Genomic DNA, 27,622 nt, shown 5'->3' with positions numbered 1-27,622 from the left:
TGTAAACTGGTGACACACTCGCACATTCGCATTTTTCTTTTCCTCCTCTTTCTCTTTCGATAATTTTCTTTAGTTTGCCCAACAAAAAACAGCAACGAAAATTCTTTACTTTAGAATTTAGAATTTTGCTTAAAAATTGGTTTAATTTTGAAAACGTTTGCCTAAACATTTCTAACTAAGAGCTCAATTACGATTCCGAAACGATTGTTTTTTTTTTGTTTTTTGTTTGCCAAAAAGTTGTACAATTACTGCCGTCCGTCCAGGACGCGATAAGAAACGAAAATGTTAACTCAAACTTGCCTAGTTCCTCTTTTTCGTTGGGATGGATCCAAACTTTTTGTTTTGCTTTATTTTATCCTTTTCCTATTTCAATTTTTCGCTCAGAATTTAGCCTAAACTTTTGATACACTTGCGTGTTCCGTGATTTGCTTCCGGTCCAGAAGTACTATTTACACACCTCTCTTATCCTCCTCGTTCTCGTGCAATTCGTCACCACTTTACATTTTCTCTTTTTTTTGAATTTTTAAGTAAGATTTAGTAATAGATTTTTTTTTTATATTCATTCCATCGTGTAATATTTATATGTTTTTTTTTCTTCCAGTAATTTTTAAATCTAAAGGGTATGGTTACTTAAATTTTTCCATCATCAAAAAGTTTTACATTCTAGATATTAGCTTCCTTGTTATGGTTATACTTAATTTTGCTTCCACTACATCATCCCGCTCTCGCTCTCTGGTTCATCCAAATTTAATTTTATTAAATTTCAATTTTTCAAGCTATTTTATAGCTTCTGTTTGCTTTGCCTTTCACTGTTTGTTTGTTTGTTTTATTCTTCTCCTTCTCGCCTTCTTTTTTCTTCTCTTTTTACTTGCTTATCCGCATTCCAGGCGTTATGCTTTCGCCGTTCAAATATGTTTAGTTTGTGTTTTTTTGAATCTTTTCCGTGATTTCTCATATAGAAATTATTTACAGGAGATTTTGTATGATTCTTCTCATTCTTCTGTTTCGCAATGTTTAAGCCTTTCTTCTTTTTCTTGCCTCCTTTCGACATGTCCTTAATAATTAAACTTTTAAAGTGCTCGCACTTGATTTTCTCGCTTTTTGCCTTCATTTTCTTTGCAGTTTTTTTACATCCAAACTTGTGTTTTTCCTCGTCATTTCCGTATCAATTTTTTTCTTATTTGAATCCGCGGCCTGAAATTCTTAAACGTCCGAAATTTGTCTCTCTTTTTGCCCAAAAGTTGTTGTTGTTGTTAGTTAGTTTTCCTCGCTTTCTGCTTTCTCCTCTTTCTCTGTGCTGACATTTAATTTTGACTTTAAAATCCGAAACTTTTCACTCACCTTCTTTTTTTTTGTAGATTGTTAAATTTAAATTTTGCTCTTTCGATGCGGACACTATTGCGTTGCAAACACGTTAAACTTTAAATTATTATGCCTTTGCTTTGATCGTTCGTTTTCTGATTGACATACTTAAGTAAAAATTAAAAACAAAAGAAGAAACAAGAAAATTGTATCGAAATCACTTGCTGCTTCCCGTTGCCCTTTCTTGTCCGAAACGTTAAAACGAATTGACAAAAGTTAGTCGTTCCACTAAAATTACTTCATAAAAATGGGTTTGAATTTGCTGTTGAGTTGCTTCTCCTGTTAGTTGTTGCACGGTTTGTTGAAGTGTGTTTTTGTCTGTGTGTTTGTAAGTGTAAAGAAGGGAAACATTTAATGAGCAATAGAAGTGCTGGTTAAATGCTTGCTTATAATGATTTTTGCTTTGATTTGTTCTTTTGTTTTCCTATAAAAAATGGAGGTAGTTGATTTCAGCGATCTTGTTTCATCGGTTTTTTTTTCCCTATTTGATTATGATTTTTTGCTGTTGTTGTGTTTGTTTACTTGCTATATTTAAAACTGTGTCCCGTTCCTTCTTCAAACTATAAGGAAGAAAATCGAATCTTCAGTTGGTTGGCTTAACAAAATGCACTGTTACGAGATACTTGTTTTTAACGAAAATTAATGTAAAATGAGGTATACCGTGATTAGTTGATGGCAGTTTTGAAACAGACCAGAGTTTATCTAAAAAGAGAAACAGAACCTTCTATCTAACTCTCGCGCGAGTCAAACCGATAAAATGAATGTTTTCTTCCTTTTAGTTGTTTTGTATTCCTTTTTTTTTTTGCTATTGTGAACTAACAGACCGTTCATTCGTTAAAGTAGTTATGCTGAGTCTATTTCAATAAGGGTACGTTCTTTTGCTTTAAATATCACTATTATTGTTTCATTTCACCTATTTTGTATCTGTTTCAACTATGAACAACTCATATCGTTTACGTTTTTCTCTTTCGTTAGCATTGTATCTGGGGTAAAAGTTGAGCTAAAGATTAAAGCTTTGCACGGGGAGTTGGCAGTGCTGATGTTAAACTAAAGCTATCTCTATCGGCACCGTTGAAGGAACGGTTAAAAAAGAATAAATATGGATTCAATAAATTAAAAATGCAAACCCGATTAAATATTGCATCTGATTCTAGAACTAAAAAAATATACCCGTAGTTTAATGTTTACAAAAATAAGTATTTCTAGACAAATGCACAGACTTTCTAACCTCAGCTTTTCATCTTAAGCGTCTGACCGTCAGGCGGTGTCAATTGAACTTAAGTTTGGGCAGAAAATACTCACATCAAATGGATGTAATGTCGGCATAAATGCCCCTAATTTGGGCCCATACATAAATTCAGCCATCGACTAAATTTTCAATAGTGACCAAAAATATCCATTAGTGCCATCCCAATGACGCGTTCATCTAGATAAAATTGATAACTAGCTGATTTTTAGAGATGGGCCCAATGTTAGATCCATAGGCCAACATTAGAGCCAACATCCCCTATAAGCGGTTTACTGAAAATTAGCTTATTGAACGGAACATGGGAGATGAGTGAAAAGAACTTAATTTTGGGTAATTTTTCGGTTCCGCATAGAGATCTGCGCAATCTCGCGAACACTAAAAACCAACATCCATATATAAACATGTGTGGGTGCAAAGAGCACCCAAAGTTTTCAGTGCAGTGTGCTGAACATTTCAGGGCAAACATGACTCGAAACGTAAACAATGACTTGGATCGTCGGTTTCTTACGAATGACTACATAGCCACTCAAACTAACTAAATCATCTGATAGAGAAATGTTTGTTCTGTGAGCTAGTGTAGTCAGATTCCGTGAGTGTTTGGTCATTCAAAAGATATCGACGTTCAAAGTCATTGTTTACATTTCGAGTTATACCCTTCTGACATGTTTGCCCTGATTTAGCACTATCGCAGGGACTCGTAGTCAGCCATGATGAGCGTTGGGAGGACTAGAGTCGGTGTATAATGAGTCACGCCAAGAGTGAAGCCAAGTCTACCTATTGAACTGTCAAAACGACTACCTATCGTGCAAAGTAAATAAACATTACGATGCTATGAAAGGTCCACGAAAGGTATTGCAATAAAATATAATCGAAGAAATGAGCATAAACAAGCAGTGAACGTTAAATTGTCACGGGATACGCTCGGTAATGATTAGTAATGATAATTTCTACTATTTTTTGTTAAGATAATTTGACAAAATCACTGATATAATGATTTACTACAGCCGCAATATTTTTTTCTCTCGCTAGAAGTCATTTGAAGTTGTTGTAGAAGTCCTCTGTTGCCAAGTGAAAAGAATGGGAATCTTTCGAAAGCCGTGATGCGAGTTCAACTGTTTTTCTCTTGGCGTGACTCATTATACACCGACTCTAGGGAGGACACAGAACTGGACCCTGCATTCTCAGTCGTGACTCGTGACAGTCAATCAACAACCACCGTGGAGGAAAGACGTGCGGCGATAATCGGGCAGATTCCTTTCCGGCTGATGGTCAGTTATTCAGAAAGAAGAACCAAAAATCGTGATATCACAACAACTTAAAAAGGTAGCGCGCGGTCTCGAGAACACTTTTGTGCATCTGGAGAACAGTTAAAAGCAGGTAAGCAGGTAAAAGCTCAATATCGCAAACAAACTATACCAAATGATAGAAGAGTCATTCCTCTACCTGTTTGTGTTGCTAGTTTTCGAGACTGAGCTTTAATGAGCGAGAAATCGGTGATTGACGTGTTTGTTTACAAAAGCAATTACGCCCTAATCTCGAAGTTCTCCGGAACTCTACAGAAGGAACATCGATTGACACTGATAGCTCGACTTTGTTTACCTTTGTTACTTTCGACCAGGGTTGCTTCCACTCACTTGCTATAAAAAAAAACAACTTGCTGAATTTTGAAATCATTAGATGTTATCAGGGTTACTTCCACTCACTTGCTATAAAAAAATGTTTTTCAGAATTATGAAATCATGAGATGGTATAGTGATCATTGGTACTTGTAAGTTACAAGATGAGGACGTGAAGTATGTGTTTGACACTTAAAATCTGTCAATATTGCTTTCAGTGCGCCACAATCAGCAATTTTACGACTCGTGAGTGCTCACTCTGAGTGAACGCTCACAAATCATAAGATCGCTTATTGTGACGCTCTGAAAGCAAAATTGGCAGGTTTTATGAGTCAAAAACATACTTTAAACCCTCTTCTCGTTACTTACAAGTACAGCATATCATTATATCATCTACTGATTGCATAATTCCGAAAAATATGTTTTTATAGCAAGTGAGTGGAAGCAACCTTGGATGTTATAATGATATTTTGTTCTTGTTAGAACCAAGAAGAGGTTGAAAGGCAAGTGTTTGACTAATAAAACCTGTCAATTTCGCTACCAGAGTGTTACAATCAGCGATCTTATGATTCGTGAGCGTTCACTCAGAGTGAGCACTCGCGAGTCGTAAAATCGCTGATTGTGACTATCTGAAAGCAAATTTGACAGGTTTCATGTGTCAAACACTTGCCTTTCAACCTCTTCCTGTATCTAACTAGTACAAAATATTATTATAACATCTAATGATTTCAATATTCAGAAAATCATGTTTTTATAGCAAGTGAGTGGAAGCAACCCTGCTTTCGACGTAATGAAAATTTGCTCGTGATCTTTTCTTTGAAAGAGCGGCTTTATCCCATGTTGGCATAATGCCATTTGGCATGAATGTGGAGAAAACTTGACTTGTACCGATGTTTTTTTTTTTTCCAAACAAAAAAGGCATTTAAAATGAGCAGACCAGCGGCACAGCCTGTCGCAGGCCCAGCAGCCAAGGTTCGCCGGATTGTGAACCTAGATGGCGAAGAGGTCTGGCAACGCCCAATTTTAACCAGGAAACTAATGAGAAAATGCGGATGCTGAAGAAATGTTGAAACACATTGACGAGACGATGAGTTTGACGTCAACAATCTGGATCTGTTACTTGCTGTTGAAGCAGAGAGTGAATAATTCAGGGAATATCAAGGACAAAATCAAGCTTGAAACTGTGGTGACCATCAACAAAACAGGAGTAACGATTGGAAATCTTATTGCTGTTTTTACCAACGTCGCAGACAAGTATGGGCTCAAGTTCGAAAACACCCCAGCGATGAAGGAGCTTCGTGGATCTTTCCAGACCAATTTATGCATGATTCACGCCTTCAAATTCCGTTGCTGTGAAGGTGTTTACGTAAACAATCTGTATCGAGTTGCTGATTTCGAGCGAAAACAGACTTACGTAGAAATGATCGAATGGGGAATTTCAGGTCACCACCTCCCATTCGCCTATGGAGCCAATTTTCCGCCCACCATGCAGAGCGCTTTAATGCAGCAGATGGGCCCGGTGACATTGTTAATTGCGTTGGCCAAAGCAACTGGTCCTGTGTATCAAGGCAAGTGGAAGAAAGTAGTCATCGCCCATTTGTCTGAAATTCCCAACATTCAGCAGCTAGCAAACTGGATTGCAGGCAAAAAGAAGGAAGCCAGGCTCTTCATCACAGAAATCATGGATATTGTAGCTTTTATAGTACCAAGACAGTCCCGAAAAGCTTCATTTCCCTGGTGCATGTTACGCCGTATTCTTGCAAAAAGTGCCCCATACGTGACATGGACAAAGACAATCAAATTCCCATTAAATGACGGAACCTACACACTGCAATCCGGAGACGCACTGAAAGCTACCGAAATGAACGCAGCAGTTTTGAAAATGGACTATTCCAGACAAGGCATGTGGTATCTCTACAATCTAGTTGCTCGTGAGGAATTCATCATTGAGGCTAAGGCCGATGTTGATGGACTAGTGTACCGCCAATGGTTGTCTTGTTCAATAATTGGAATGTGGGGTGAGGACACAGCAATCTTCAAGAAGATCTTCGAACACCCCATAATTTTCCGTCGCAATTATGGCAATGCATTTGTTGAGCGCTAGTCAAAAGGGGAAGACCACGGAGTATTTTTGTTTCCTGCGAAGTTTGTGAGCAAACTGACGTCAGTTTCGCAGACGAGATTGGGAAGCGTGGAAAGCTTCTCAAAATGGACAGACAGGGCCTCTCTTCTGCGCAGAGACACTTACGAACTTGGTGCAGAGCTCCTGGCCCACAAGTACAAGATTCAAAAGCAAATCGCAAGGCATGGTGCGATTATGTATGAAACCACACCTTGGTATGCAGTGGATGCAACAACAACAACGCGTGACAACTATGGGACAGAGTCTCTTGATGGGGTGGCTCTAGAGGACGCTTACATCTTCGATTAGTAGACTTTATACGCCATTCATATCCTTATATTGTGTGGATTTTACAAATATATACTTTCAACAATGTGTTTTTTGCTTGAACATGGTGAAAATATATATATATGTTGCCATGTAGGCTGTTGAACGGAATATGAAAGAATAGCTCTGCCCATAAAAGCATATAATCCCGATTTTTTTGCGAAATTGTGTTTTTCATTGGAATCAATAATAAACTATCGAAGTTTTCCAATAGGTACATAATGTAACATGTTTTGTTCAGAAGAAAAATCGTGAGAAATACCAAAACTAGAATGTCGCATCCAGTAAGAGCCCATGCAAAAATAATGCAAATTTTTTCTATATGGGACTATTATGAACCGATTTTTGAAGAGCTCATGATCAAAAGCAGGGGGAATTTTTCTTCTTTTGATCGAATTTAAATGCAATAATAATCCATAAAAGGATCAAAACCCAACATTTTGGCATTATGTCTCGTTTTTAAAAACGAGAATTCGTTCGTGACTTTCTCATTATTTGGATACAATTTCATGATTGAACCAATATTTTGTAATGTTCGCTACAAGCTTTAAAAAGGTTTTCAAGTAAGAAACTGATCAATATCAAGTCAATCGGTCGAATATGCTTGTGCTGGTGCTTTCCCTAAGACCCGTTTTTTATTTTGCAGTTTAAGCTGGATGTCTAGAACAATTTTTTTCTCTCGACATTTTCCATACAAAAAGAGTGAAACTTTTTCGCTCAAAAGTTTTGAGACGACATTCTAGTAGCAGCGATTTGAAGAAAGTGGGGTGATTTTTCTTGCTTAGCATAAATAAAACCCTATTTTCTCGAGGTTTTAGAAGAAGTTTTTCAAAATACTATCCCACGACAAAGCTCGAGCAGCTCCAGTGGTAGGAAACGTCATTTTAAACTGCTCGAATCATACACACTTGGATTTTTTTTTTACAGAAACTCAGTTAAAATTCAAACCACCGTTATTCGTAAAGATTCGATAAAATCGACAAATTTTGTTATTCATCATTAAACGGGGTTAACAGAAGTAAGTCGGTAAATTTTCGTAACACATTTTCTCAACTTTTAATTTTTCACAGATTTTTTTAAATTTTACCGAACAGTTCTGCAATTAAACAAAAAAATCGGCAACAATTACTGACTGGTAGTAGTCTCAAAATGACGGGAAAAGTCCCCTTTTTTAACTGTTAAGGTTTCCGAAGTTTGCACAGCTAAGTTCTTGACAATCAATTTTATTGAGATCTCTGTTAATATGACACTGTTTGCTGAGCTTCAGCAAAGCATTTTCCATGACTCAGCATCCAAACGTCACTTTTGCTGAGATATCAGTAAAACAGATTGCCAAGTACTCGTCTGTGCAAATCTCGTCAAAAAGCTGAGTTTTGTGCACGGTAAGAAAAAAACTCTCAAAATTAAATTAAGTTTGGTTCTATCATTTGCGGTCCGCCATTGAGTGAATCAGACAAGTGGAGTTGGTTCAAATTTACTCATTTATTGAGTAATAATAGATGAACTCAAAATTTAAGTTTATTTGCTATTAGTCATTGTTCAAGTGTTCTCCGTATTTGTTTAAACGTTACATGTTTGTAAATTGCGTTGACTAACGGTAGAAGGCATCTTCTGCCTGCAGTTAAGATAGGCAGCATGATATGATAGTGTGAGTGTGCATTTTCGCTTGTTGAGCAGAAAAACGTACCACTTTCTGATTTACCGATTTGTTTGCACTTCCCCTTCAGTTCTGTAAAAGTAACCAAAATGTGTGGCAATCTACGCAGAAAGAAAGTAAATTGTTGGTCCAGTTTTCTCAAATTGCTGGTCGAAAATCACGCCAAAATGATCCAAGACGACATTTCACAATTGAACTGACAGCTTGAAAAAGCTGTGGGCGTGGGAGGAATCGGGTGTTGCCGATGCAAGATGTAAACATAAACAAAGCTATTTTTAATGGAAAAGATGTCAGTTCTACTGCGAACTGTCAAATTTTTCGGTAAACAAAAAAATAGCCTTGGCCCTTATTACCGATGTCACTTCACGGTGAAGTGACAACTTATTACTCACGTTGAAGTGATTCCCATTTGATTTACACGGCAATCACTTCACCGTGAGTGACAACTGGTCACTTCACTTCGTTTTCACCGTGAAGTGACACCCGTAATAAGGGTCCTTATATCAACAGCGTAAAGGGAATGCACGTACACATGTACATTGCAGCAGGTCTGCCTCTCCTCTAACTGAAACAATTTAAAATTTGAGATATTTGAAATGCATTGCCGTAATTTCTCAACATTGAAATGACGATTCCTACCAGTCGAATATTACCGTGGAACAATATTTTGATATTTGTTTTCTGCTAGAACCTCGAGAAAATAGAAATTACAACACGACCAGCACAACGCGCAGTTTTAACCGGTGTTTGGTATTCATCCCTACACATGTGTGCGTGTGCAAATTTTGTTTGCTTCGATGATTCGTAATCCAGCATCAGGTACCGACTTCGAACCACGAGAAGTGGTTCCGGTTAAGAAAGTATGATGATTAGCTGATCACCTGATGCTCTTTGAAACGATTTCTGAGCAACCTGGTATCGTGGGTGAATATCTAAGAGACGTGATTTAAATTGTTGAGCAGTCGAAGATCTGCAGACTTATACTAAATCAACCTGAAGACATTACAACATCCTGAGAAGTTTTTGCAGATCTCTGATCACCTGAAGGCCTTTGAAATATTATCTGAGTCACCTGGTATCATGAGAGAATATCTGGGAGCAGTGTTGGAAAAATCAAAAATTTGATATTTTTTCGCTTTAATGCGTTTGCAATATCACGCGTGATATTGGAACAAAATACCGTGCTTGATATTGATTTTACCAGCTCCTTCGATATTGCGAGACTATTCACAACGTGCAAAAATCAAGCTAAGAGTTGACTCAACACAGACATGATTCCATTCTACATAGTTTTCTTAGAAAGAGAAAGCATAGTTTTCTATCTCTTTTTAATCTTCACCGATGGCAGACGCGAAGGGACTGCTGCAAGCCGTTATGGAAGTTTCGGTTGCATTCGGGTGTAAAGCAAAAATCATTAAACTCAATCTCACCACAGTTTGGTGAGATTTGCAGTTGGTGAGTTTTGTTAGCTTGATATTCCGAGCTGCGATATCACAGCTTGCAAAATCAACCGCAGTTGTTTGCTTGTTGATTTTTGTCTACGAAAATCAAGCGTGGTCTTGGGCGTTGTTGAGATTTGATTTTTTGATATTTTCCCAACACTGTCTGGGAGATAGTTTGAGATCTTCATCTGATCAATCTGAAGTCTTAAAAAGTATCCAGAGGACTTTATAGACATCTTAAAACAATTTATCATATGAGAGGATATCTGAGAGATGTGATATAGATTGTTGGATATTTACCTAATTATACCTGATCAGCCCGAAGCCTTGAAAAAATATCTAAAAGACTTCATGGAGATCTCAGAGCACCTGCAGATCGTTGGAATAATTTCTGAGCAGCCTGGTATCATATGAGAAAATATCTTCTTGATGTAAAAAACCGCAAGCGCTTTCATGAAATTCTGTGAAGAACCATGGATTTCTAAAATATACTATGAAATTCTTAGAACTACGATGTTGTTCCCCGATGTTTTATGTAATACCTCTCACTTCTTTGAAATTACCTAAGCTAGAATGATACTCCCTGAAACTTAAAAACTGTTCACTGTTGTCTATGAAGTTCTCCGATTTTTTTGTGAAGCTCTTCGTTATTTAAATGAAGTTCTCCGAACTTCTATGAAATATCTTCAAACTTCTCAGAAGTCCCAAAGTTTCTGTAAAATTCCAAAATTTCTGTAAAATATTCTCAATTTCTATGAAGTTCACTGAACATTTGAAACAAGAAGAAATTTGAAACAGAGTTCCATTCTTGATTCAAACCCGCTCTGAAATAAAACCGAATAGTCGAGCAAAAGCAATCGAGAAATCTCGATTACTTTTTCGAAAGGATGTATCAGCTTTTGTAAATAATGTAATGTGTTGTGTCTACGTGGGGTGGTGGGTGGAAGGGGGGGGGTTGTCAAGAATTTAAAAAAAAACTATCGCAGCCCCTAGCCCTAATACCAACCGGTCCGCACTCGGGTTTATTTCAGTTACTGTTCGGACGTAATTTTTTATTAGCCCCGGTCCCTTTCAAATTGTATCATTATTTATGTAAGGCCTTAAATTTGAAATGACGTTTCCCATTCATCTAGTGATGGCCGATTCTCATTCGAATAATAGATTAATCGATTAACGAACCGAAAAGTAAAATATTTGTAATCGTTTATATCATGCTGATATAAGCATTAACTTCTTCAGAGGATCATCACCCATCGTTTCAAACATATGCTGCACTCTCATTGGTGGAAAAATGACAGCACAGCGAACAGAAAATAATCGATAAGTTGTTAATCGAATAATTTAAAAAATGGGACATCTCTGATTTTGGTGTGATTGTTTCGATAAAAAAGAGCGCTTAATTTCATCTCTACCGAGGGGGCAGCAAAACCACAAAATTACCTTGCATACGGGGGGTATTCATTGGATGAAAGGGACCGTGAAAGAGGACACTAAAATAGAAAGTTTTTCTTCCGTCTGTTTCATCTTAGTATTCTTCTTTGCTAATACAATATGTGTGTGTGTATGTATGTATGTATGGTATGGTATGGTATCACCCAAACCATATGTGAAATAGTTCTATCATCTGGGTTATCGTTTGGCTATGGTAGTTTTTTTTTATTAGGGAAGCAGCTATGAATTATGATTTTAATCATAACTCAACAAATAATTCACCTGCTGACTGTCAGAGTGGATTTACAGTTACTAAGCTTACCATTATCACATGAACATCCCGTAGCCCTATGTACCAAATTTCATCAAACTTACATCGTATTTTACACCAATTCAGACTATTGTGCAAGAAAAATGCAGCTAGTAGAAGCTTAAGTATAATAATGGTAATTCACACTTAAAGTACTCGAGCTGCAAAATGCTCTAGGTATTTTTTAAACTTGTGTGATCAGTACGAAAATATAACTGAGAACGTATTGTTTAGCACAGGAGTCTAGTAAGGTACAAAATGCACAATAGGAATGCTTGAAACAATATATTAAACCATTTGGACGGACAAGTGGCTTTGTGTGACGTGACTGAGCATCATTTTCATTCGATCATAAAATGCGTTACTGACAAAACAGCTTTCGTCACTCACTCGAAAAAAATGATTATCAAGGCATCCCGCATAAATAATAAACATAAGAAGCGCCTAACCACAAATTCGGGTTATCATGCGGTATGGTCCTATCATCTATGATATCGTTAATGAATGGTATCCGTTTATAAGGGATGTCAATTGTCAGCGACTAACATATGCAGTTTTGCTATTCTTCGTTGCACACAGCGTAAATATTTTCATTTTTTGACAAAACTCAGGCAATCATGACAGATCCTGACGCTGTAAGGTCTCTTTTTTCAATCGAGATGTTTTCAAAAATCAAAATGTCATGATTACCTGAGATTCACAATGATGTATATTTTTACACGTCGTGCGTTGAAGAATTTACTAAATTTGTATCGAAATAAAATGAATAAGGGGTAAGAGGGGCATAGTGAACAGGTGGGGCATAATGAGCATCCAGCACTCCAGTTCCAAACCTCTAACTGTTCGAAACAAATTAATTCTAGATAGAGCTGGAATTAGGGCGCAACAGTTTTGTAAACAATGACTCGATGATTTCTCGGAATTATGGCTCTCCCTGGCAAATCGAAAACACCATCGAATTCCGAGCAATCAACGAGAGAAGTAATTGTTTACAAAGGCTGTTACGCCCTAATTCCAGCTCTATCTAGAATTCGTACTGCGTTCGATATCACAATTGCAATGATTAATGACCAATTAATTTGTTTCGAATCATAAGAAATCCAAGGCTAAAGCACAGGAAGTTCACTACGCCCTTCCTTCCCCTAAGCAAGACAAATACATGGAGTCTTCAACAAGCACCTACGTCCACAACTGCCTGAATAGCAAAATGTGAAAAAGTATGCACGAAATTACACGTTTTGTTAATAGCTCAATCTACCTGGACGAAACAATCTTAGTACATATTTGTTTTCACGTGAGGATTATTTTCAGTGTACTACAAGAAATGCTCAAGAAATGTTTTTGCTTGAGCATTACTAGATCCGGTTCGCAGTCCTCAAATAATCGTCAAGAGGAAAGAAGAGGGTGTTTTCAAAAATTCATCATCATTTTCCTTGGGGAATAATGAAGAGGTGATAAGCTATGTCCAGTAGCACCAACTTGGCTTGAATTTTGAAAAGGGGGCAACCCGACTTTTTTCGTACAGTTTATGTCGGAATCCGAAATTTTTTGGGGGGACGAAAGGGCATCACTCCCTTAAAATTGATCAAGTTTACCTACATTAAATTTATAAAATCTCCGTTGGCAATTTGAACATGGGTAAACTGTAGTGAGATTTGCATCAAAGTTACTCAAATCTAGATAGAGCTGGAATTAGGGCCTAACAGCTTTTGTAAACAATGACTTCTCTTGATGATTTCTAGAAATTCAAGGCTCACCCACGCAAACCAACATCCTCATCGGGTAGGTTGGTCTGCGTGGGCGTGCCTTGAATTAATAGAAGTCATCGGTAGAAGTCATTGTTTACAAAAGCTGTTACGCACTAATTCCAGCTCTATCTAGATAATATTGATTAAATTTCCTAATTTAAATGTAGAATGAATATCCATATTTCAGTTCATTAAATTTACCCACATTTCACCGATATTTTGAGTTGGTCCGGATTTGGCCGATACTTTCTACCTATCTTCGAAGCTGTTTTCAAAACTGAACCCGTTCTACCGACAAAAGCGTGAAAAATATTCAATCCATACTTCTGTTTTTCCTTACACCATCAGCATTATCGGTAATATATCTTGAGTATTGACTAGAAACACTGGAATAAGAGACCAGCGGAGACACTGTTATGATTCCAATCGAACTGTCAAAAGCGGTTCCAATCTGCAACGTTTACAAATGGTTTGCTTTAAGGTGATTCCTCGTAGAGTCCACAAATGGTCACCACGTAGGCTATAAATGCACTTCCACCTCGAATTTTTAAATGCACAAATCTCGGAAATTAGAGTTCCATTTCACCTGAAATTGCTACTGCATGTATGCTGCAGCGCAGTAAACGTGGAGTAACAGTTTCATTGTAGTACGTGCCGTGGAAGCTGATATTTGTGCACTTAAAGTTTCGAAGTGGTAGCGAGAATAATGATCTCACAGCGAACCACCTTAATTAGGGAGGAGTATTAAAATCATTTAACAATCACTCATGAACTCGCTCGTCGGTGCATTGGCGAAGTCACTCGCAAGCAGTTACAAATGCAAGTGATGCCACGATTGCTTTGATGTTTATCTTGTTGAGAAATTCATGTTTTTTTTCTCCACTGGTCTCTTATTCCAGTGTTTCTAGTATTGACAATATATAAATTTCCCCGGAACCCATCTTGCCCCACCTAACCCTACATATTGCAAACAGATGCAATGTCCACCCAACAACGGTCAACAAAAAAAAAGTGAGGTTAAAAAGTTTGCGCATTCATCCCGTTTAGCTTCTCAGTTGCAGTGCAAAATAAAAACGAACTAAAATCTATTACCTTTCAAAGGTGTTAGGGTAACTTCCGGTTAACGAGATGCATCTTGCACCTAAACTAAAAAAAAAAACACACTAAAAACAAATGACAACAAAGCACTTTTGCGCAGCACTCCGAATGTGCAATCGCCTTCCATCCCGTCCTGCTTGCTTCCAAGGAGACAGATCCAATCGGGATCTCCATTCTCGCTCTCGCTCTCGCTCGCATTGCGCTTGCTCTTTTTTCTTCCCGTTTTTTTGTTTGTTTGTTTTGTTTATACTTTCATTTCGATACATTTTGCTTCGACTGTTTTGCTTGACAAACTTACACATTAATATGAGCACATCAGTTTTGATTGTTGAATTTCTTATTATTTTCCGCCTCCTCCCATCCATTAGAGGCTCTGCGCTCTGGACGCAGCCCTCTGCTTCCTATTCTGATCGGCAAACAAAAGCTCAGAAAAACAAAGTTACACCTTTTCGGTGTGTATGTGTGTGTTTGTTTGTTTTTTTTTTATATCTTACCAACAGAAAAATGGCTGCGTTTCGTTTTGTATTGTAAACAGTTTATCCTGAAAATTTTGAGATGTATTTTTCGCCAAAAAATCGGGGGTTGTAATCACGGGAACGGAACGAACACTATCCGAGAACTAACTGTAGTAGTGGATCACTAAAACGGTGTAAAACAAAACAGGCAACTGGCAGCATCGAAGCAATGCTGCCATGTGCTGCTGATAACGGTCCTAAGTATTAATAGGGATGCACCATGGCTATTGATTGAGTAATTGGTCTTTATATATTGTAACGTTAAAGATTTGCTTAAAAATGAGATCAATCGGATTCAACAAGTAACTAGTTCTATTGATTTGCCTATTTTGGGGTTTGTCTATTACTCGGTAATAGAATTGGGTATTATTGCGGCTGTCGTCGTAGTAGATGCAGTAGTAGGATAAAGTAGTAGTAGTTTCTCTTTTTAGTAGGCACCCAGTTTCATACTATTTTGCGCAGTTAAAGTTAAGATTCTCCTAATGCTTTAAAGTTGCAGTAAAACAAAACAAAACTAACTCTGTTGAAAATCAATAAGTTCCTTAACGTCTCTTTCTGTATCTGTTTCTGTTCTGCTATGCTTGTTGATTGGTTGGTATCTTTCTTTTTTTTTTGTACAATTTAAACATTTACCCTTCACTGCTTTGCTTAGTAATTGAAATGTCTTTTGTTGTGTTTGTGTTTTCTTTTATCAATTAGTTCCGTTTCAACTTGCAACCGCGCTTACGTTACAATATATTTAAATATTTATCCATATATTTATATTTAAATATTTTTCATTAATCTATTTTTCCTTATTCTCAGCAGGTACTGTGTATATTCATTATTTATTTCTCGTCTATTACTTTTAGTTACTTCAATAGTTCTGTTGTGTGAGAAAATTAGCATCTTCCGTTGATATAGATGACCATTTTTTTTTTCCTTATATGTGTGGCTTAATTGCGCGCGCGAAAACTGAAACTTGCCTCTGTATGTATCAGTTACGTTCGTGTTCTTTTGTTCATACCTTCAACTATGTTTATTACTTTTCTTTAAATTATTAAATAATGACACTTGCGGTGATTATGTTTATCTTTCTTTCCTCCATCAACAGGTGGAAGAAAGTCTCCAACTCTCCCTGCAACAGAGAGTTGATTTAGGCAGAAAATAAGAAATTCAGTTCAAATGTGTAACAACAAAGGAACTTTAATGAAAAAAATAAAATGAAAAAGGATTAAACATCTCAGGGGAGAAAAGCTTGCATGGGAAAAAAAAACTTAAATATTGCATTCGGTTTGCATCCGGTAACATTGGTTGGTATGGCTTTTAGAGCGGCATTACACCTTCCTCAAACCATTTCATATCACTAGTGAGAATAGCGCGAAATACATCTCAAAATATGCCGGAACTTGTTCGCTCCGGCCATCATCTAAGCTGTTTTGTCTTCAGCAGTGCCAATTTCATGTTCCTACTCTCTCTCTCTCTCTCTCGTTCTCTCATTGCCTCTAATTATTATGCTATTTATTTCAGAGTTTGTTTGCGAAATAAATTTCGGATTTCAGCTCTTAGTTTTCCCTATCACTTGTTGCCACCATGAACTGGTAGCTTCAATGCTCGCGAGTTTTGCTTTCTACTTCATTGTTCTGATGATCTGATTGCGGATGGTCTGCTGGCAGTTTTGTCGTTCGTTTGTTTCTTTCTTTCAGCGTTGTCTTCAGCAGCAACCATCTTAACTGTGCAGCTGGTTCGGCATGAACGTCGTCTGCGTTTTGTGCTCCCGGGCTATATGTCGCCGGACAGTGTTGTTGCGGGTGAACGTTCGACTGCAGTAGGGACATGGCACACGGATACCCTGATGTCGCTGGCGGATGTGGGCGCGTAGGTTCGTTTCGTAGCCGTACTGGCGATCACAGAGGGGACACTGTAGCTTTTTGCCTGGAGCGAGAGAACCTGGGATTAGAGAGATTGGGATGTCAGTCTTTACTTGGCTGGAGGTTCGAATTTGAGTAATTGCAATCAATTTGATGATCGGTTTTTTTTTTTTTTGGGATGTGTGTACAACACGTGCGTGTTAAGTGTTAGTCGATGCGGATCAAGCTTGAATGAAGTGGATTCTTACCGTCCGCAGTGGTTACACTTTCCCGCTGGACGTTCAACATACTTATCATATCGACGGTGGGGGTCAGTCCGTCCAGTCCTCCGGGCAGGCCGCCTTTCAAGAAGGTGACGGGTGTCGTCGGCGTTGGCGGGGCGGATGACGTCAGCGGTGACTGGATCGGTCGCATTTCATTCGATTTCATTCGCAGATCCTCGGCACCGGTCTGCAAATAACAAATCAATAGATGATCAAGTCGAACTAAACCAAGCATCACTTAGTAGTAACTTACGTCGTTTCCTTCCTTGCATTCGATTTTGATTTTGTCCTCGGAAGGCGCCCGATCACTCCGATCGTCCCGTTCTAACGTGTTCGATGAGACTGGTCCGTTTCCGTTGCCGTGGTGGGTCGTGCTGGGACTGTGATTTTCGTAGCGACTGGAAAAGAAAACACGTTATAGAAAATGATGACTCGAATCCGAATGAGAGAGTGCAGATCGAAAGTGTCTCGTGTTCGTAAAATATGATACATCAGAAATTAACACTGCACACATCACGGCAAACTACGAAGAGCTGAGCCGGAAGCACGAATGCCGAACGGTAGACAAACTAGAATAGTTGTGATTTTATTTGATATTGCCCAACCAATGTTCAAGGAAACTGGAAGGAATTGATTCCAAACGATGAGCAATGCTGAGGTATGACTTGCGTGCATTCTAAATTATCCTGTTCGGATTTGTGAACTTGCTGAAAATAGGGCGTCTTTTAGCGCTCATTTGCATGAGGATTCAACACGACTCAAAGCCAAATTTGAACGAAGACTTTTTGGAATGGTCCTAAACAAATCCTTGACAAATTTGCAAAGAAATCCAAAGATGAGTTCCTAATAAACCATTTAGAACATTCAAACATTGAAAATGTTTAAGATTCCGTGCCTAGAACTTCAATATCGTGGATTAAAAAGTATTCTAAAGATTCTGAGACATCGATTGAAAACTAATTTCATGACCTAGGCCAGTCTTGTAAGCGGTCACCGTAGTCGACACATTTTCTGTGATAATCGACTGCCTATGCTTCCGACAGTTGCAAAACAAGCTATCGAATTGCAGTACTAAACTAAAATGTCATATGACAGGCTCTGTAATACGACAGTGTCGCCGAAGACCGTCGCGAATGTATGTATTTTAGTTTTCCTCATAATAAGAGCTGCTGATGTTGTGCTTGTGTGAATTCTGAAAAAAAAGCAAGCAACGATGTCCTAGTAATAACATTTTTGATCAGAAGAATTAGAACGAAATCACACATGTCATATGATAGTTATTTGATAATTTTATTTTTGCTCGAATGTTGTTCTACCGCTAGTGTTGTGTAGGAGGGATGACGGTAGAACATGAGAGTACGAATACAAACAAACTGTCACGCACGACAACGAAGCGAGTGTAGTAAAAAACGTCAACCGTTTCAACCCCTTCCCTGGTCCCATGCAAATCGATTAACGTACCCCATTCTAGTCAAAATTTTAGTACTACCTACACAATGTTTGTTTTGATTAGCTATGAAAGTTTGACAGATAAAATGAGGGGTTTGTGGATTTTCCTATGCTCCCAGGTGTGCATCGATTAGCTTGGCACCGAGAGAGTACCAGAGCTGAGCCAAAAAGTTTAGCACGTTTTTTCGGGACCTTCTGGTCTTAGAGTTACCTCTATGGTTATAGTGCTGGCGACAACTTTCTTATGAGACCGATGGGCGTGCACTTCTTGGTTTGATTACATTGTATTGAAAACACAGTGATTGTCATTTATGGAGCAGTTCCAGGCCAAATAACTAAAAAATAAACATATTCTAGATTTTACCTTCTGAAACTTCGTATAATTGTTCGCTAGAGGCAATGAACCAAGTTTGAACTGGAACTCGGCTGGAACACACCTATTTTTTTTTCAAAACGCACAGCTGTAACAAGATCTTCAAAATTTTATCCGCGGAATCCTCGATTTCTCAAAAGGAATCCGCGACTTTATATCCTAATCCGCGATAGATAAAAAAAAAAACTATTTTCATTACTTAAAAATGTCATTTGTATTACTACTACATGGAATTTCACGCTTATTGCAAAATTTGATTAGCTGTTTGCTTGCTCTCAACTTAGTGTTTTTGAAGCGCTTCCACATTTTATAGAGAGCTTTCTATGCCTGTACAATCCTATACCCAAGGAAAACGATAAATTAATAGACCGGACGGGAATCGAACCCAGCTTCCTTCAGCATAGACTTGCTTCGTAGCAGCGTCTTTATCAACTGTGTACCATTGGAAAAAAATAACAATGTATCCTCTTCATTTACTTGGTAGTATAAATTCTGACAATATAGTGAACATTATGAGATTCTAATTAATAAAAGTGCCACAGCTTCCCTGAAACATTATTTTAAAATATTTATGCATTTTCATTTGAGGAGCAAATTACCTTGAAAATGATTAACATCCAAATCCATAGCTACATAGGCCTGCCCCAAGGCTCATGTCTAAACCCTCTTCTTTATAATGTTTATGTCAAAGATATCGACAACTGTTTGGCAGAAAAATGCACGCTAAGACAACTTGCAGACGACGGTGAGGTTTCCGTAAGAGGTCCACATGCCGTGGACTTGCAAGGACCATTGCAAAATTCCTTAGATAACTTGTCGTCTTGGGCTAGCAATCTAGGGATCGAATTCTCGCCGCAGAAAACTGAACTGGTAGTGTTTACTCGAAAGCGGCACCCAGCCCAAATGCAGCTTAATATTTAGGGCAGAAACATTACTCAAGTACCTTGGGGTCTGGTTTGATTCAAAGCGCACTTGGAATACCCATATTACGTATTTGAAGCAAAAATGCCAACAGAGGATCAACTTTCTCCATTCAATTTGTGGCACATGGTGGGGTGCTCATCCGGGAGACCTCATATCATAACGCGTTATAAAACAACAATTCTCTCTGTTCTAGAGTACGGCTCTTTCTGCTTTCTCTCGGCAAGAAAATGTCACCTGATAAAATTGGAACGAATTCGATACCGTTGTCTGCGTATTGCTCTTGGCAGTATGCACTCAACGCATAACATGAGTCTCGAGGTTCTGGCAGGAGTAACACCCCCCCCCCCCCCCCCCCCAAACCGTTTCTGTGAGCTCTCTCTCTCAGAATACTAATCAAATGCGGAGTGACAAACACATTTATAATTGCAAATTTGGAAGAAATTCTTGGGCTGAACACACAATCTCGTTTAATGAGAATCTACCACCACTACATATCGTCAGATCCCAAGTAACAATTTTGGTTTTATGAGGGTTCTCGAGACCATGATTTAGAATTGTAGCATGCTTTAAAATCTTTATAAAACTTGCAATGTTACTTGGGATATGTGTCTTCCTTGTTAAGTTTAGTTTAGTTTTCTTTTTGTCTTCCTTGTTACACTCCAGACCGTGCTCACTTCACCAATCGCAGCAATTGAAAAAAGGAAATTTTATTGTGCAAAACCGAGCTTTTTGTCAGTGCGAATCTCAACCTGAGGTACACGGAAAGAAAAAAGTACCTAAGTTTGAGTTATTTTAACCCAGGTAGGAAGTTCCGTGCGCCAACTCAATTTAGAGTTCTAGCGCCTACTCAATTTTGCGTTGTTGTCACTCACTCGCATGTAAATAGGATTACTTACTTTTAAGTTGTTTTCACTCAACGTCAAGTTAAAACTACTCAAAACTGACACAACTTACTTAAGGATTGGGCTATCTTGGATCGATCTTTAGAAGATCGATCTTTTTCATCCTAATTTCCGATTTTCCGGATGATGGTAAATTTAACGAACATAACGTCAACATCAGCATCGCTCCCTACACGGAGAAAAAATACTACCCAAAATTTGAGTTCTTTTTACTTAATATTGACTTCAGCCTCTCACTTGCACTCGTTATTGTTGTCAAAAAAGGAACGAGAGATTCGACCCAACGATATAGTTCAGCCCAATAAGTTACTTTTAATAAATTGCATATTCTCAAATTTACGTGAATTAAACTTAATTTTGGGTAGAATATACTTAAGAGTAGGTAATTTTTTTGCTGGTGTTAAATGGAAACTACTATATGCGATTTACTCAAATTTGGGTTATTGGGCTGAACCCCGGAATTGAGGGAAAAGTACTTAATTTTGGGTAGTTTTTCATCTCCGTGTACAGTGCAATGACGTCACTATTTGCGATTCCGATATTTACGAATACAGCAACACTTGAAGGTTTGTGCTACCTCCCTGCTGTCACATAACATATGTGGAACTTCATGCAAACTAGATGACTAAAAGTTCAGGCATAACATTTGATAACGGCACAAAAGCATTTGTTAACCAACTTTCTAAGGCCCTTTACACGCGAACCAAAGAAAGCCCACGCAAACCAACAACATCATCGGATAGGGGTACCTATCACCTTTCCGAAAGTGGTATTGGTTTGCGTGGACGTACTTTGGTTCGCGTGTAAAGGGCCTTAGAATGTTTGTTTACAAATGCTTTTGTGCCGTTATCAAATGTTATGCCAGAGTTGACCCCTTTTTTGTGTATGCCTCAGTGGTATAACTGGCATAGTTGGGCATCGATCTGTCAAAACAAAATTTTTGTGATGTCGAAAACGTAAACCATGGCTTCTTTCGTAAATTTCTCGTAGTTCAAAGTCAATCAATGTAAGCCACCAATTCTATCGGATAGGAGGACTCTAGCTCTACACAATCATCGTGGTGGTTTATTTGAGTGAGTTTTCATTCTCGAGAAATCCGATTACTCTCCGAGAGAGTAATTGTTTACGTTTGCGACATTGGCTCTTGTGAAAGAAAGAAAAGCAGATATAAGGTTGCATCATAGAGGTAACTCTAAGACTAGTAGGTCACGAAGAAGCATGCTCAACTTTTTGGCTCAGATCTGGTACTATCTTCTGTCCCAAGCAAATCGATGCACCCCTCGAAACATAGGAAAACCCACGAACCCCTCATTGTATCTGTCAAACTTTCATAGCAAATCAAAACAAACATTGTGTAGTACTAGAATTTCGACTAGAATGGGGTAGGTTAATCGATTTGCTTGGGACCAATAGGCTAGTCAAGTAGTGAGCCAATTTAAAATCGATAGTTTCGTATTGATTGTTGGTTGCATGCTCAGTAAGCATTGATGTTGACGGCGACTCTGCAACTCTTTACCCCTATGGTAAAATCTCATAATCATCTGACAATCTGTGCATGAAGTCTAGTCTAGGACTTTGTCTTATCTCTTCATTCCACCATGGTACGAGCAAGTCGCCGTCTTTTCACGGAAAGATTGACAGTATCTTATGGGATTTTCATATGAGTGAAAGGGTAAAGAAATCTTAACCATGTTTCACGGCCAGACTGATGTTTGCTTATGTGATTTTATGGATTTTACCATAGGAGTAAAGAGTTACAGAGTGAACAAAAAGGCGTATTGTCAATTGTCAAGATAATGCGCAATGAGTGTAAAGAGGTGAGGCCCAGAGAATTTATCGTCTCTTTTGTTCATCCACTATTTAAATGGTTTACAGAGTTTGCTGTTTACAGCTCATTTGATAATGCGGCTATTCTTTTTTCGGGGGAGCTTTTCAAAGGATATTTTCACTAGTATTTTCTAGTCGATCAGAAGTCAATCATGAGCGTTGTTAAACAGTTATTGACCTTTTTACAGATGCAATATTTCTACGTCTCTTCAACCTGGTTGAATTGTATTGCAATGATAACGGATATTATGTTAATTGAATGCAATGTAATGCTAAAAATTCGAAGATTTTGTTGCTGCTCTCTGGACTTAAACATGTATGCACTTAACTCCAAATTTGCACAGTCGTATTTTTTCTCAAACGAAACCTTATGAAATCAAAGATATATGCAATTCCCAGACAACCAGAAGTCGTATAACAATGTACAGACAGAATCGTAAATTGCTACAAGTTAAGTCAAAATCGCATATAAGAATGGCATACCTCGCATTATGTTTAAATTAAATCGTATAGAATGAAAATTTCTGACTTATATGCGATGGCTCATTTTTCCGTCGTATTGTATCACAAATTGAATCGGATTACATCGTAAGACTTTTAAAAATAAATTTGTTATTACAGATTAAATCGTATATGATGTTAAATCTACTCGTTTAAAATTAAACGAAAATATGCACGTATAGGGCCTCCACTTTTGTACGTATAAGCCATTTCTTTGCATTGTATACGACTTGTTTGTTTGTATATATGTTTGTATATCACGAAAACAACTTTGAATATACGTGCATTCTGGTTGTCTGGGTTGGTTACAAAAAAAAATGTCCAAAGAAAAGATGGTACGTACATTTTGAAAAAAATGAATCCGCGCAAATTTAGAGTTAGAAGAAATGAACGCGTGGAGTTTCCAAACTTTTTTGGCTATAATTTCAGAAAAACAATACGTTTTGATATCTAAATTGGGCTGTAAATAGCTGGGTGGCTACCCGAGCAAAGCTGAAGATCAAATTGAAATCAAAATTTGCTGTTATGATGTAACTTATTTTGAATACTCCAGTTGATCTCATTTTGGTTGACTTAACGGTTAACACAGCAAAAATGAGAGCAAAATTTTACACTGTTGAAGCAAACGGAAAAATAATCCTGCTTTCAATGAAATCAATTTGATTACTGATTTTGCATTCATAATGTTTAACTGAATACGGGCCTAGAGTAAATGGTTATCATTCATGTTTCTCAAGCTGAAAGACTTAGGCTCCAATCTCACCGCGGGCAAGTCACGAATGACCTAAAATGTGTTAAACAAATCAGATTAACGATAATCATTAGTTCAACGACAGATGAATTTCAATTAAATTTTAAACAAGACGTAAACAGCAGAACTTCAAGTTAAGTTGCTTTCATTTAAAACGTCTGGACTGCATAATGAAAGCACAATATGATATCAGACTTATGTCGCAACATTTGAAATCAAAATGAGTTTTCATTATGATAAGAACTGCACACTTTAATATCGATTTGCTTTCATTTTGTTAACCGACTTTGCTCGGGTAGGCATCGCATAAAAAATTTGCAAATAATGTCTACTTTTTTAATGCAAAAGTTAATATTTTGCTGTGTGAATGAATGAATTTATTAAAGCTAGCTATATTATTATAAATAAAGAAGGTATATTGTTAAGGAAATATGAAGAGATGAGTTCAGGACTACTAAAAAGACACATCATTATAAACTACGATAGAATTATTTTAATAAAATTGACTACCCCTTACTCATTTACAGCTGGTATAATCAATAATTATACCAGTAATTTGACAGATTGATGTCCTTCTATATCACTTGAAATCACTGAAATGGGGTCGATTTTTGATGATCGAGTTCCACATATGTTATGTGCTGCTATGCTCATTGCTCCCAGGGTAGCTTTCACTCACTTGCTATAAAAAATTGTTTTTCTTTGAATTATGACATTTTTAGATAATGAAACGATATGTTGTTATTGTAAGTAACAAGAAGAGGATGTAAAGTATGTGTTTGACTAATAAAACCTGTCAATTTCGCTTGCGCTAGCGCACAATCAGCGATCGTATGATTCGAGAGCGTTCACTCAGAGTGAGTGCTCACGAATCGTAAAATCGCTTATTGCGACGCACTGAAAGCAATATTGACAGGTTTTACGTGTCAAACACATACTTAACGATCTCTTCTTGTAACTTACAAGTACTTATTATCATTAAAGTAACTAATTATTTCATAATTCTGATAAAAAAAAAACATTTTTTTATAGCAAGTGAGTGGAAGTAACCCTGATTGCTCCTTATCGTCACGACAACATTTAATTGAATATCATAAAGGAAAGAACTGGTTGGGGTACCACCGTAAACAACCGTATTAAAATAAAAATCAAAAAATCGATCTACCAAAGATCAATACTTTGGAATTGATTTATTCAGTGAATCGATCCTAGAGCTAAACATAAGATCGATCCTTCAAGATTGATCTTTCTCTGAAGATCGCGCAATCCTTATCTTGATACCTGATCCAGGTTGGAACTGAATAATAAACAAATTCGCTATAAGTTTCCAAAATATGTAAATATACAGCCGATTATGCCATCATGGCAAACTTCCTTATGCCAAACGTACCGGATCCGATTGTGCCCTTTGAAAACCCGGATACTGACTGTGACAAATCAACAATCCTAGCCTAATGTCTATCTGCAGGCATTTCTAGTTTAAGATTTTCTAAACCGAATTTTTCTATAAAAAGCGAGCGGTTCTTTCGAGGAACATTGTAGCAATCATATTTGGAATTTTGCATGAACAATGGATCATGCGTTCTTTTGTTGCTGCTCATGTTGACCCTCGACGTAATGGCGTTCGGTTTGATGGCACTGCATAGAAATTTGACTTCAAGCAAGAGAATATCGAAACAACAATAATGGAGTTAAGGGGAAGCTCACCGGCCCAAAAATAAAAAAATATTTCCGGTACGTTTTTATTTTTCTAAAAATATTGGGAAAAATTATCAAAAATCCAAGAAAATCAGTTTCTTCCTTAAATTTTTGTCAAAAATTACATGCAAAAAAATTTTTTCTATCCCATCATGAAAAAAATTGGACTCTCAGAAAAACCGAAAAGTTGATGTTTTGTGGTTTTTTGAGTCCAACTTTATGCCATAATGACTTATAAAAAATGTTTTTGCACGTGAATTTTCTTTGAAAAATTAAAAAATATGTGATTGTTTTTTAATTTTGATATCTTTTTCCAATATTTTTAGAAAAATCAAAACGTAATTATTTTTTTCGGAGCGGTGAGCTTCCCCTTAATCACCCTAGTAGCACACTTCCGTCACAATAAATTGGATCGTCAACTTGATTGGCTCTAGAAAGCAAAGCAAAATCAGACTTTAGTGACTTTTAGTTGAAAAGACTAACTAAAAACTAACTTCTTAAACAGCTTGAAAATAGTGGATAAATTACAAATCTACTACCACCCCTGCACGTTCTAACATTTTTCGAGGTTCGATTATCTATAAAGAGTTGGCAAAACTATGATAGCAACGTATAGCCATAATTGGGCTTACACAGTTTTTAGCTTGCAATTCTTGAATTATTTTCTTCATAAATACGGAACAACAGAAGTAACTAGAGACAGAGTGTAAATTCGATAGGACACCGCAGCTACTCACTTTGACTGGTGCGGTGAATCCCGATCCGTGTGTACCGTGTCCGCTTCCGTCGGTGCTGCCGACGAACCGCTGCTCGAGGGCCGATAGTTTTTACTGCCACTCACCGGGCTGTCATTGCCGACGCCGGTGGCCTTACCGTCCCGCAGCACACTACCCCGGGTGGTTTCCTCATAGAAGGGACTACGAATCGAACGCTTCCGGTTCGTGGTTTCGTACGGCTGTGGCATGTAGGTCGGTGGCAGGTAGGACGAGAAGTTGGGCGTTGTGGTACCTCCGCTTCCGCCTCCTGCACCGCCACCTCCCCCGCCGCTTCCCGCTAGGGACTCGTTCTTACCGCCGATCCGGTTGATCGACTCCAACGAGGCGGACAGTGAATTCCGCTGCTGTCGGCGAGCGGCTGGCGAGGGCAGGTTGTTGGACTCATGGAACGCAGGCTGCTGCGACTGGGTAGCATTGGCACTCGCGAACCGACCGTGCTCTGTCGTGAGACCTTTGACCTGCGGGTGGAGAAGAAGAAATTTGGTACCGGGGAAATTGCCGTGGAGAAGTCGCACTTACCTGCAAATTCTCGGCGGCTTTTAGGAAGCTCTCCAGCGCTTTCTGTGACACGTGCACTTCACCTTTGTACATAAACTCCAGCAGAGCGTGCATGTTGTCCGCCGAGGTTGCCTCGAGCATCACACAGATCTGTCCGGTGCCGACTGGGGCCCGCTCGAACAGGTCGGCAAAGTTCTTCGAACATGCCGCCAGGATTACCTTGTGAGCGTTGAAGACGGTTCCTGCAAGGAAAAAACAAAACAAGTCAACATTAGATCGTGTTCCAAAACTCCAAATGACTAATCTACGTTTGAAAGCAAGCTGCACTAGCATGACCATGCCACCAGTGACCCAATTTCAGCGTAATCTAAATATAGGGAACCGAACCCCCCGCATGAAAGCAGTATATTGCTCTGTTGCAGTAAACATTGACTGGTCGTAATTTATCATCCAATGTGTTCCCGGAGAATCAACAAACCAAAACCATACTCGTTCGCGAGTCGAAAGTAGGAATATGCAACTCATTTCCGACCCACATTTTTTTTTGTCTTTCTATTTGGGGCCTGCATTCTGCCCGAAACGCATAACTTCCAAAAAGCGAAAAGACCTTGAAGCTCGCGGGAGTTGAGCATCGGGTGCGGTTGTGTGTGATGTCATGGCGTTCGTTGGGCAATAACAATTCCAGGAAATTCCTGCCTCATCGTTGCTTCTTATCGATGCAATGGTGCGCGAAAAGGCATAATATGGGTGGGAAAAAACGCTGCACATGTGACGGAGTGTAGCGCCACAGTACGTTTTTTTTTTTGGTGCGAATGTGCTTATCTGGATATTTATTCCAGTTGATGTGGATAGGCTTAAGGTTGATTTGGACATATTTGGATTAGCAAGGCAATGTTTGTTTGGCTAAGCGTGATGCTTTTTTTTTATTGCAAA

At 38.2% G+C, this 27,622-nt stretch overlaps 1 protein-coding gene across 7 annotated transcripts in view; it reads right to left on the bottom strand.

Annotated features, from left to right (window-relative positions):
- Positions 1-14,829: 14,829 nt before the first annotated feature.
- The window catches only part of chinmo (Chronologically inappropriate morphogenesis), a 273,776-nt gene continuing 260,983 nt past the window's right edge, over positions 14,830-27,622 (bottom strand). For 4 of the 7 annotated variants that reach the window (XM_065232318.1, XM_065232317.1, XM_065232319.1 and 1 more), the window contains 5 exons: positions 26,711-26,931; positions 26,153-26,649; positions 17,244-17,388; positions 16,976-17,177; positions 14,830-16,806 (listed from right to left, as the gene is read on the bottom strand). In XM_065232318.1, coding sequence (XP_065088390.1) covers positions 16,586-16,806; positions 16,976-17,177; positions 17,244-17,388; positions 26,153-26,649; positions 26,711-26,931 — 1,286 coding nt within the window. In that variant the 3' untranslated portion in view covers positions 14,830-16,585. The remainder of the gene's footprint in view (positions 16,807-16,975; positions 17,178-17,243; positions 17,389-26,152; positions 26,650-26,710; positions 26,932-27,622) is intronic. The other 3 variants (XM_065232321.1, XM_065232323.1, XM_065232322.1) reach the window with 3 other exon arrangements.

The sequence above is a fragment of the Ochlerotatus camptorhynchus genome, unplaced genomic scaffold (assembly GCF_037179485.1).
Source record: "Ochlerotatus camptorhynchus isolate MF236.1 unplaced genomic scaffold, CSIRO-AGI_Acam_v1.1 ptg000367l, whole genome shotgun sequence".
Classification (NCBI taxonomy): Eukaryota; Metazoa; Arthropoda; class Insecta; order Diptera; family Culicidae; genus Ochlerotatus; species Ochlerotatus camptorhynchus.
Note: the sequence above shows the minus strand (reverse complement) of the source record. Positions and strands in the feature narration are given on the sequence as shown.